Raw genomic sequence first — 13,320 nt, forward strand, 5'->3', positions numbered from 1 at the left:
TTTTAAATTAACAGCCTTCTGACAGAAAAAAAAAATGTTTAAAAAAAATTAGTCTAAGACCAGAATTATTAAACCAGACAACAGCTAACATAAAATACCATTATGCCAAATATTACCAAATATCCCCCCAAAATCAATGAATACTTTCCTAGTCAAATTCTCATAGAAGTTAATACTGAAGCTCAATTATTTCACTATAACTTAAAAGAAAATTACTTTAACATTGTCAATGTGTCTTCCAATTTTTGAATGTGCACATTTGAACTTTTATTTAGCAACAAAACTATTACACCAAACTTGTCTTTAACTAACAACCTCCAATGCAATTTAATGTAGCCATATTTGAGACATCCTATTGCCCTGACAATATATAAACATTCCTTTTGGAAGAAGGGAAACAAGGAAATATGGAAAATGCTTTTAAGTTCTATATTTGTGAACTGCACCCGAAAAGTGTTAAAAAATTGTCATGAGTGTTTTAATACATACCAGGCTCCAATTTGATAATTTTTACTGCAGCCAACTCTCCCGTATGTATATTTCTGGCCTAAAATGAAAATAAAATGTTTTAAAAGTTTGTTAACTATATAAAAGTTACTTGTATTATGTTGATTGTTGCTTACCAATCATGCTTTTAATAAAGCTAAAAAACAAAATTTTAATGAGTATACTAATTTTTCCATTAAAAGAAAATATATAAAATATTACCTTTATTCCCACCACTTAAAAACAGTTATTGTTTATAATGTTGGTGTACTTCCTCCAAGTCCTTTCTTTATACTTGAGTTATTATTTTTCTATTTTGTATTTTTATCTTTACTGTTGAAAGTATTACAGATGTCCTCTCTCTCTTTAACCAACCCCCTTCCCCGGTATTTTTCTTAATTAAAAAAATACTCATGAGGAAACTGGACTTTGGGTGGTGAGCATGCAATAGAGTATACAGATGTTGAATTACAATGTTGTACACCTGAAATTTACATATTGTCATTAACCAATGTGAGAGAGCATAGGGACCTGGGCCTGGGATCCCAAGGACACCACACCAAAAACCCCACAGAGCTGGCATTACCCACGGCCCCTTGCTGGGATTCCAAGGCTTCCTGGTGGCCAGAAAAAACACACAGATAGGCCCACCACAAGAATGCAACCATTCCTCCACTCCCCATCGAAATGTCTTATTCCCCCTTCTAAACTCTTGCTTTTCATACCGACACAGAAAATTCCCAAGGCCGCTTTTTTTTTAAAGTCTACCTTTTCACACAAGTCTGCTTTGCCCCCAACTTATAAAACAGCTAAGCAGAGCCAGCCCCTAAGCCAGTTCAGAGGACCTTTCTTTTCCTCAGTGCTGCCTCTCTTGTGCTCCAGCATAAGCTTAATAAAATATGTCTGGAAAATTCTCTGGGGCTTCCTCTTGATTTCTATCTTGGAGAACCCAAGAACCCCAACACTGGTAACAAAAGTTACTTCAATAAACTTAACTTAGTCCACTGGGGCGAGTCTCAAGTGATTGAGTGTTGACCTATGAACCAGAAAGGAGGTCATGGTTTGATTCTCAGTCCGGGCATATGCATGATCTCCAGTAGGAGGGAGTGCAAAAGGCAGCCAATCAATGATTTTCTCTCATCATTGATGTTTCTATCTCACTCTTCCTCTCCCTTCCTCTCTGAAATCAACAAAAAGATATTTTAAAAAATTCTTGAAGTTAATTTAAAAAAAGAAAAGCAAGAAAAAATACCCATGGTTGTTATATATTTGATAGTCATAGGTCATTAAAGGAAAATAAAAATAAATAAAAATAAATTCCTAGCCGGATGGCTAAGTTGGTTGGAGCATCACCTTGTGTACCAAAAGGTTGCAGGTTTGATTTCTGGTCAGGACACATACTAGGTTGTGGGTTTGTTCCCAGGACGGGAGCATACAGGAGGCAACTGATGGATGTTTCTTTCTCTTCCTCCCTCCCTCCCCCAAAGTCAATAAAAACATACCCTCAGGGGAGGATTAAAAAACAAACAAACACAAATCATCTGTATCTTACAATCTGGAGGGAAAAAGTTTAAAAGTTAACATTTAGTATATGTGTTTCTTTTTCTGGTCTGTGTGTGCATGCATATGTGCATGTGTGCATGACAGTGTGTATGTGTTGTAGAAGACAATGATGTCATCACAATCTTCTACAACATGCTTTGCAATGCTGCTTAATTTTCCATTAATAGAATATATGATATATTTAATGCATGAAGGTGTATATATGTTGTAGAAGAGGATGATGCCATCAGTCTTCTAAACATGATATACAAAACTGCCTAATTTTCCATTAATGGAACATATAATTTAACTAGAGTCCTGGTGCACAAAATTCGTGCATGGAGGGGGGGGGTTCCCTCAGCCCAGCCTGCACCCTCTCCAATTGGGGACCCCTTGGGGGATGTCTGACTACCGGGGATCGGGCCTTAAACCAGCAGTTGAACATCCCTCTTGCAATCTGGGACCGCTGGCTCCTAACTGCTCACTTGCCTGCCTGCCTGATCGCCCCTAACTGCCTCTGCCTGCCAGCTTGATCACCCCTAACTGCCCTCCCCTGCCGGCCTGGTTGCCCTTAACTGCCCTCCCCTGCCGACCTGGTTGCCCCCAACTGCCCTCCCCTGCCAGCCTGATCTCGCCCCCCATGGCCCTCCCCTCCCAGCCTGGTTGCCCCTAACTGCCCTCCCCTGCTGGCCTGATCTCGCCCCCAATAGCCCTCCCCTGCCAGCCTGATCTCACCCCCAACTGCCCTCTCCTCCCGGCCTGGTTGCCCCCAACTGCCCTCCCCTGCCAGCCTGATCTCGCCCCCAACTGCCCTCCTCTGCTGGCCAATTTGGTTCTGATTGGTCAGTTTCTATACCAGTCAGTGTCAAAAGCTCTGTCTGCTAGGCAGCCATTGGCACCCCACAGCACCCGGATTTGGTTCCGATTGGTCGGTTTCAATGCTAGTCAGCGTCAAAAGCTCCGCCTGCTAGGCAGCCATTGGCTCCCCACAGCACCCACATTTGGTTCTGACTGGTCGGTTTCTATGCCAGTCAGCGTCAGAAGCTCCGCCTCCTAGGCAGCCACTGGCTCCCCATAGCACCCAGATTTGGTTCTGACTGGTCGGTTTCTATGCCAGTCAGCGTCAGAAGCTCCGCCTCCTAGGCAGCCACTGGCTCCCCATAGCACCCAGATTTGGTTCTGATTGGTTAGTTCCTATGCCAGTCAGCGTCTCCGGGCCTATCAATGGGGCCTGATCAGAAAAGTGGGGCTGATCAGCAGCCCCGGTGGAGGCCTGGAGAAAAATGGAGGCATGGCTGCTGGCCAGACTGGGAGAGAAAGAGAGAAGCAAGTGTTGATCAAAAGCTGCCACAGAGGCAACGGATCAGTCCCTGCTTCTCTCTTCAGGCCTCTCTCCAGCCTGATTCGCAGCCCCCTCAGCAGTCAGTGCTGGGGCACCACGCCTTCAGCGGAAGCAGTCAGACTGCAGGACTGACTTCCGGTTGGTCAAGCCTTGGTCATTACTGGTCGTTACGACCCAGGGTTTTTATATATTAGGATTAATATGTTATTGTTGGACATTTAGGATTTTAATATTATCTTTTAATTATAAACAGAGGGATAAATATATCTTAGATTTTTACCTATCCACAGCTTTATTTTCTTCAGAGAAATTCCTAGAAGAAAAACTATTTACCACTTAAAATATTAGAGAAAGACTTACTATAATTAGTGCTTCAATGATTATCACTGCAAATATTTTAGCATATAGTAATATATTAGTACAAGAATAATTGTTAGGTAAAAAGGTATGTGGATTTAAAAGGGATATATCGTCATAATGCTCTAAAATAAATTATGTGAATGTATATTTTTACCAACCCTGGATGTTAAACCTGTCAAGTTCTATTATAAACACAAATTTTTATTGTTTTTAAAGGTATGTACTTTCTCCATGCTATATATAATTTTAAATGGCTATATAATAATCCATATAATTGTTTTCCTTTATTGCTAGACATAAAGGATGTTACAGTCTTTTCATTTTTAAAATTATTTCTTTCAGATTCTAAAGTATGAAATTACTAGGTCAAAGGGTATGAATATGAACATTTAAAAGGCCATTAACACATACTGCCTAAATACTAGTAGCTTAAAAGGGTTGCACCATTACACTGTCATCACTAACATGGGTGCTCATTTTCATTGCACCTAGGGCACCCCATATGTGGAAATGCAATTTAATAATTTTCTAAGCAAAACAGGCATTCGAGCAATATACTTTGCCTGTCACAGGATACCAAAAGAAAATATGTGTCTATACTTTTCAATTACAGATTATCCAACAAGTGCTAACAACATGAAAAGATCTAATAAGCTTCTCTGAGAGTTTGGAACAATTAACTCCAGTTTCAGTCAGATTAATCAGAAGCAAATGACCTGTTTTGAAAACACTGTCCTCATTTTGGTATATTCACTTCCCCTGCCCCTTTAGCCCAGTTAATCTAGATTATCCTTCAGAATGCAATTTAGGTATCACCTCTTCTAGGGAGTCTTGCCTAATATCTATCCCAAGGCTAGATTAAGTGTGTTCTCTTCTTAACTCTAGGCATAATTCTTTAAAAAAAAATCTTTATTGTTGAAAGTATTACAGCTGTCCCTCTTATTTCCCCATTGACCCCTCATTCCCCACCTGGCACCCCTCTCCCACCTCAGGTCTTCACCATGATTCTTTGAAGGTCTACGAGCTAGATGTTCTATAAATTTGTTGAATGGACAATTATGATTGTAGGAAGGTTATTATTCTTTTTATTTAAAAAATAAGAATAAAATATTAAAATCCTCTACAACTTAGAAGTGCTATGAAACTGATCATATACTGTTTTTAATGGTCAACTAGTTTTCATTTATGTTGATTTATTTTCAATTTTTATTACTAATTAATTCAATAAAGCATTTGGAGAAAAAATGTACTCGTAAAAAAATACTCCTTAACATTGTTTTTAAAAATTCAAACAATATAAATAAAAGATGATAATCCCCCTCTCTCCTAATCTCATCCCCCTGAGTTAACTCCTGTGAATAATTTAGAGTATATCCTTCCAAACTTAATTAGATTAATTCTTAAAAACACATATACTGACAGTTTGATAGCTTCTTACAAAGCTAGTGTTACCATATGATTCAGCAATTCCCCACTTCCAGGCACTTACCCAATTAAGTTAAAGACCTATGTCCACACAAAAACCTGCACAAGTGAATGTTTATAGCAGGCTTTATCCATACTTGCCAAAACTGGAGCAATCAAGATGTCCTTCAATAGGTAAATGGATAAGCTGTACATCCATACATTGAAATATTATTTAGTATAAAAATAACTGAGCCATCAAACCATCAAAAGATATGGAGGAATCTTAAATGCATACTATTAAGTTAAAGAAGCCAGTCTGAAAAGGCCACATAGTATGATTCCAACTATATGACATTCTGGAAAAGACATAACTGTAGAAAGAGTAAAATGAACAATGGTTGCCAGGGATTTGGGTGGAGATTGATGAACAGGTGAAGCACAGGGAATTTTTAGCATGGTGAAACTATTCTGTATGAAACTTAACGGTGGATACATGTCATTATGTCTCTGTCAAAATCCATAGAACTGTACACCACTAAGAGTGAACCTTAATGTAAACTATGGACTATAATCATAATATCAACATTGGCTCAATAATTGTAATAAATGTACCACTCATACAAGATATTAATAAAAGGAGAAACTGTCTATGGGTGAGTGGCGGAGGTGTGGATGAATATAACTCTATGTACTCTTTGCTCAATTATTCTGTAAATCTAATACTGTACTAAAATTGTCTATTATTTTTAAAATAACACATATAAAATTATTTTAAGTATATACTTTCAGACTTATTTGAGTCAACACAAATACACTGTTTCAATGTATTTGAACCAAAGTGTTGCAAGGACCAAAGACACCTTTACTTATTTATTTTTTTAGAGTTTCTGATGGGTTCAGAAAGAAACATACCATTGGAGGATTTGAACAACAATCACAGAACCACATAAAATAAAGATGGTGGATAGTCTCTTCAATTAGTGATGCTGGGAAAACTGGAAAGCCACATGCAAACAAATAAAACTGGATTACAGTTTGTCCCCATGTATAAAAATTAATTCAATATGGATTAAAGACCTAAATATAAGACTCAAAACTATAAGTTACATAGAAGAAAATATAGGTACCAAACTTATGGACCTGAGTGGTAGAGACTTTTTATGGACTTGACCCCAAAGGCAAGGGAGGTAACGGTAAAAAAATAAATTAATGGGACCTATTTCAAATTGAAGAGCTTCTGCACAGCAAAAGAAAAGGATAACAAAACAAACAGGCAGCCACCCAGATGGTAGATGATACTTGCAAACAGTAACTCAGACAAAGGTTTAATTTCCAAAATATATAAAGAACTCGTAAAACTCAACACCAAACAACCCAATCAAAAAATGGGCAGAAGACCTGAAATACACCTTTCCCAAGAAGACATACAAACAGCCAATCCTGTCTAATAAAGAGGGAATATGCTAATTGACCCTCATGCTGTCGCAAATATGGCAGTGCCTACAGCCAATAAGGAAGGAATATGCTAACTGTTGCCCCGCCCTCAAAGATGGGAGCACCACAGTCAATAAGGAGGGAATATGCTAATTGACTGCCACACCCTCAAAGATGGCAGTGCCCACAGCCAATAAGGAGGGAATATACTGATTGACTGCCACGCCCTCAAAGATGGCGGCACCCACAGCCACACGATGGCGGCGCCCAGTCCCCTCAGCCCCACTGGGGCGGCAGGCATGCAGCAAGCCGCTCTGCGCACCTGCCTCTGGAGTCCCCCGGTCCCCTCAGCCCCCCAGCCGCCCAGGGCCAGCCCGAGGCTCAGGTAACCAGGGCCGGCCGAGGCTTGCTCTGCCAGCAGTGGCAGCAGCAGAGGTGTGATGGGGCGTCGCCTTCCCCTGATCGCCCGATCGTCTCCCGCCCCTGAGGGGTCCCGGACTGTGAGAGGGGGCAGGCCCGGCTGAGGGACCCCCCCCCACTTCCAGTGTATGAATTTTCATGCACCGGGCCTCTAGTAGATATATGAAAAGATGTTCAACTTCACTGGCAATTAGAGAAATGCAAATTAAAACTACAATGAGATACCACCTTACACCTATTAGGAGTCACCATTATCAACAAGACAAGCAGTAACAAGTGTTGGAGAGGTTGTGGAAAAAAGGGAACCCTCATTCATTGCTAGTGGGAATGTATACTGGTACAAACCAGTATGGAAAGCAGTCTGGCGACTCCTCAAAAAATTAAGAATTGAGCTACCATATGACCCAGTACCCCCACTCCTGTGTATATACCCAAAAAACTCAAAAATCATTTATTCTCAAAGATATATGCACCCCTATGTTCACTGCAGCATTATTCATGGTGGCCAAGACATGGAAACAACCAAAGTGTTCTACGATAGAGGACTGGATAAAGAAGATGTGGTACATATACACAATGGAATACTACTCAGCCATAAGCAAGGATGAAATAGTGCCATTTGCAACAACATGGATGGACCTTGAGAACATTATGCTAAGAGAAATAAGTCAGACAGAAAAAGCTAAGAACCATATGATTTCACTCATATGGTTCACTCATATGTGGGATATAAAACTGACACTTAGGAACACAAACAGCAGTGTTGTGGTTGCAAGAGAGAAGGGGGTGGGGGGAGAAGGGGGTCCTAATATGAGGTGACAGAATATTTGACTTTGGATAGTAGGCACATAGTGCTATATACAAATTTTGTAACTTAGAAATCCACACATGAAATCTCTATGTTCATGTTGACCAATGTCACCCCAATAAAATGTAATAAAAAATAAAATTCAGCTACATCATGCAGAGGTTTTCAAAATATATGTAGTTAAGTAAAAAGTAAAGAAAATCCCATAACCCTAACTCTCTTTGATAGAATAAATATGTAAATGTCAGTCTCCACTTTGAAGACATAGTTCTGTTCTCTCCAAGTGAACAACTGATGGGCACATGTTTTTACTCTGTAATTTTCCAGCTGCATTTTTAAACAGAAAGCAGTACCAGGCTCTTTTATAATGAAAGGCAAAGAGGCTTTCAGAAAAAAAAGATATTCTAAATAGAGACTTTACAGATTCAATGTACTAAAGAGATCTTTCAGGTATTTAACACTAAATATCCAATTTCACACTAAAATCCAAAGTAGTCATACGTAATACTGGTGTTTGAAACCCAACATTTCCCTGCAACAAGTGAAATGTGACAGTCTCAAGCATTTTTGTTTTTAAACCATAAGAATTTGAAGATCCTGCATTATATTTACAGAAGGAATTAATAGAAGTACTACAGCACTTCAATATCACCATAAATCGATAAACAGCCAATCCACTTGTTTCTACTCTCATTGCCAATGCAGTTCTCTTTAATTTCCTAAGTAACATTTTCAAGTCAATTTTCTACTGTGGAAGTATTTTAACTCAAACTCTCCTGTCTTGGATTTTTAAATTCCCAGTAAAAAGTTAGCCTTAGATTTCCACTAGCACCAAGAAAAAAAATTAAAGATGCTGATCTTTCTAACTAAGCCATTTCTATTTCAACAATACTATTCAGTTGCTATTTTATCAGCCATGAACTTTCCTACATGCTGTGAAATTTTTAATTCGATAAATAATTAAAGGAAAGCTTTATGTTTATACATTTTAACTACAAATTTTCAACAAAGAATAAGAAGATATACACATTACATCTCAGTAGCCATGAAGTCAGAAGATAGTTTTTTTTTTAATGTTTTTACTGATTTTTAGAGAGAGAGAGAGAGAAAGGGAGGAGAAGGAGAGGGGAAGAGAGAAAAACATCCATCAGCTACCTCCTGCATGAGCCCCGCAACCTGGACGGGAAACGAACTGGTGATCTTTGGGTGTGTGGGATGATGCCCAATCATCTGAGCCACAACAGCCAGAGCAATTTTTCAAAACTAGGGCAAAAAAATGAAACCGGTGCCGTGGCCAATTTGGTTCCATGGTGATAGCGTTGTCCTGTGCACTGAAAAGTTGCCAGTTTGATTCCAGGTCAAGGCACATTTATCCCGGGTCAAGGCACATACCTGGGTTGTGAGTTTGATTCCCCCCACCCCATCTGGGTAAGGAAGGCAACCAATGGATGTTTGTATCTCACATCCAACGTTTCTTTTTCTCTTTCTCTCCCCACCCCTCCCCTCTCTGCCCCCTCTTCCTCTTCTTCCTCCTCTCCCCCCCTGCCCTCCCTTCAGCTCTTATATTCCACTTTACTGTTGTTCATGTGAGGCCCCTTTGCCTATCCTCTGTTAACTTTCTCTTAACATAGTTTTAGAGTCACAAAACTTTTCCAGGAAACCAACCAGGGACATCAGTTTTAAATATGCATCCTTCCCTCCAAGCCAACCAGGGGCATCAGTTTTAAATATGCCCCGTTCCACCAAAAATAGTCTTTAACATAACAAGAGAAAATCCAGATGTCTCAATATTTAACAAGCAATCTCTAGTGGCTAGTGACTACTACTCAGAGTCAGAATTATACATCCCAGATTAAAGAATATGAACTTCAATACAAAAGTGGCAATACAGCACCTGTAAGGTTTGAAGGAATGCAAAGCAGCTCGTTTGTCCACAAAAGAAGAACACAGTCAATTATTTCATAAGCTGTAAAACCTCTATACCTGATTTCTTTATGGAACATTGTTTTTGACTGATTCATTCATTCAATAAATAATACTGAACTAGAGGCCCGGGGCACGAAGTTCATGCATGGGGGGAGGGGGGTGTCCCTCAGCCCAGCCTGCACCCTCTCCAATCTGGGATCCTTCTCACAATCCAGGACTGCTGGCTCCCAACTACTCGCCTGCCTGCCTTCCTGATTGCCCCTAACTGCTTCTGCCTGCCAGCCTGATAACCCCCTAACAACTCCCCTGCCAGCCTGATTGATGCCTAATTGCTCCCCTGCCAGCCTGATTGCCCCTAACTGCCCTCCCCTGCCGGCCTGGTCACCCCTAACTGCCCTCCCCTGAAGGCCTGGTCACCCCTAACTGCCCTCCCCTGCAGGCCTGGTTCCCCCCCAACTGCCATTCCTTGCAGGCCCGGTTGCCCCCAACTTCCCTCCTCTGCAGGCCTGGTCACCCCTAACTGCCCTTCCCTGCAGGCTTGATTGTCCCCAACTGCCCTCCTTTGCAAGCCTGGTCCCTCCCAACTGCCCTCCCCTGCTGGCCATCTTGTGGTGGCCATCTTGTATCCACATGGGGGCATCCATCTTTCACCACATGGGGGCAGCCATCTTGTATGTTGGAGTGATGGTCAATTTGCACATTACTTTTTTATTAGAAAGGATAGATAGGATACAGGCCTGGTGCATGGGAGGGGGCCAGCTGGTTTGCCCTGAAGGGTGTCCCAGATCAGGGTGGGGGTTCCTTTGGGGCGTGGGGTGGCCTGGGCAAGGGGCCTTTGGTGGTTTGCAGGCTGGCCATGCCCCCCGGCGACCCAAGTGGAGGCCCTGGGTATCTGGGATTTATTTATCTTCTATAATTGAAACTTTGTAGCCTTGAGCGGAGGCCAGGGCAGGCCAGGGCGGGCAGAAAGCTTGGCTTCCTCCATCGTCAGGGGCTACCCAAGCCTCTGGCTGGCTCCAGCTCCATGGCTGCCGCCATTTTTGTTGGTATTTATTTATCTTCTATAATTGAAACTTTGTAGCCTTGAGCGGAGGCCAGGGCAGGACAGGGCGGGCTGAAAGCTTGGCTTCCTCCATCACCAGAGGCAACCCAAGCCTCCTGCTCTCACCAACTCTGTGGCCGCCGCCATATTTGTTGGGTTAATTTGCATAGTCACTCCTGAATGGCTGGTGGGCGTGGCTTGTAAGCATAGCGGTCAATTTGCATATTTCTCTTTTATTAGATAGGATACTTACTATGTGCCAGGCACTGTTGTTGATACTGGGCATGTAATGAAATAAAATAGTTCTTGCCTTCAGGGAGCTTTTATCACTTGGAGAGACAGAGAAGTGAATAGTAAATACAATAAAGTGCCCTGACCGGTTTGGCTCAGTGGATAGAGCATTGGCCTGTGGACTGAAGGGTCCCAGGTTCGATTCCAGTCAAGGGCATGTACCTTGGTTGTGGGCACATCCCCAGTAGGGTGTGTGCTGCAGGCAGCTGATCGATGTTTCTCTCTCATCGATGTTTCTAACTCTCTATGCCTCTCCCCTCCTATCTGTAAAAAATCAATAAAATATATTTAAAAAATAAAAATAAAAAATAAATAAATACAATAAAGTGTGAGAAATGTTCCAAGGTGATATAAGACAACCTAGCAGGATTCTGAGCCCAGTCAAAGTTGACTGGAGAAAGCTTCCAGGAAGAAGTAAACCTAAGCTGATACTTAATGAGACTTTCCTGGGAGGAGTGGGGGACGGGGGGGGGGTAAGGGACTGTGGCAGAATTTCAGGCAAAGGTCTTAAGAAAGAAAAAAGCATGGGCATTTCAAAGAAGTAAAACTGTCTTGTATTAGGGAACATCCTATCCCCGTGGTCGGTAAACTGCGGCTCGCGAGCCACATGCGGCTCTTTGGACCCTTGAGTGTGGCTCTTCCACAAAATACCACGGCCTGGGTGAGTCTATTTTGAAGAAGTGGCGTTAGAAGAAGTTTAAGTTTAAAAAATTTGGCTCTCAAAAGAAATTTCAATCGTTGTACTGTTGATATTTGGCTCTGTTGACTAATGAGTTTGTCAACCACTGTCCTATCCTATCCTATATAATAAAAGGGTAATATGCAAATCAACTGACCAATGGAACGACCGGTTGCTATGACGCGCACTGACCACCAGGGGGCAGACGCTCAATGCAGGAGCTGCCCCCTGGTGGTCAGTGGGCTCCCACAGGGGGAGCGCTACTCAGCCACAAGCCGGGCTGATGGCTGGCAAGCTGCCCCAGCCGTCAGTTGGATATCCCCCAAGGGCTCCCCGACTGTGAAAGGGCGCAGGCTATCAACCACCATCCTCTTGTAGCCATCATCTACTAACCTGGTCATAGCTCCTTGTTCATGTTAAGACTTTATGGCCCTGGCTCACAGTCTTCCTCTCCACCTCTCTCTTGCCACCATTCTTACAAACTTCAACATCCAGATCTCCTCTCTGATTTCTCATTCCTTGACATCCTATCTGAATCTTGATTTTGAACACTGTATTTCCTGATCATAACCTTCTATCCTTTTAGCTCACTTATACTCTAGCCCTCCCATTCCATCAATTCTTCCTCATGAACCCAATGCATTCTCCTATGACAACCAATTACTTCTCAATTCCTCACATCTTGCTTACTTATAAGGGTTCCATGATCCACCATGCTATTTTATAATCACTCTTGAAACATCCTTAACTTTCTTACCCTTCTTTCCCTCTATCATAATAACCTGGCAAAATCCTAATCTGATTAAGCCCAATTACTCACTAATTCTATAAAAACTAATGACCTTGGGTTTTGGACTTAAGCAACTGGGTAGATGCCGTAAATTTTATTTAGATTGGCAAAGTGTTGGGATGAATGGCTTTGTGGAGCAGGTTATCACAGAGTGTTCTGTGTTAGGCATGTTAAGGTTGAGATGCCTGTCAGGTTTCCATGGATTTAGGAATCTGGAACTCACTGAAAAGAGATTTGTTGTTAAAGAAGAATATTAGATTAAAAAAAAAAAGGTGAAATTCTATCATCATCAGTCAGGATAGGTTAGAGAGGAGGGAGTAAAAGAGAGGCTGAGGCATTATTGGAGGTTTGAAAACAGAGGAGCAAAATAGTTTTTATGAAGAGTTGAAGAATGGAAAAATCAAACCTAGTGGAGAAGCTATAGTTAGATTTGTGTTATGATTGGAAATTAAAACCAGTTAGCTTGATTTTTAAAAATATATATTTTTGTTGGTTTGAGAGAGAGAGAGAGACAGAGAGAGAGAGACAGAAACAAACATCAAAGATGAGAGAGAATCATTGATCAGCTGCCTCCTGCTCGCCCCTCACTGAAATTGAGCCTGCAACCCGAGCATATGACCTGACCAGTAATTGAACCGTGACCTCCTGGTTCATAGATAGATGTTCAACCACTGAGCCACATCGGCTGGGCTGTATATATCCTTAATATGAGTTTTTAAAAGTCTAGAAAGATGTATACAACAATGTTTATATTATGGCAAAGGAGATAGAGGTAATTTTTCATTTATTCACA

General features: G+C 41.5%; 1 protein-coding gene across 1 annotated transcript in view; it reads right to left on the reverse strand.

Moving 5' to 3' along the window:
• Positions 1 to 13,320, reverse strand: part of MAP4K5 (mitogen-activated protein kinase kinase kinase kinase 5) — a 109,441-nt gene that overhangs the window by 84,704 nt on the left and 11,417 nt on the right. Inside the window, exon 3 of the mRNA XM_079768429.1 lies at positions 490 to 547. Coding sequence (XP_079624555.1) covers positions 490 to 547 — 58 coding nt within the window. The remainder of the gene's footprint in view (positions 1 to 489; positions 548 to 13,320) is intronic.

The sequence above is a fragment of the Cnephaeus nilssonii genome (assembly GCF_951640355.1).
Source record: "Cnephaeus nilssonii genome assembly, chromosome: 4".
In the NCBI taxonomy this organism is placed as follows: Eukaryota; Metazoa; Chordata; class Mammalia; order Chiroptera; family Vespertilionidae; genus Cnephaeus; species Cnephaeus nilssonii.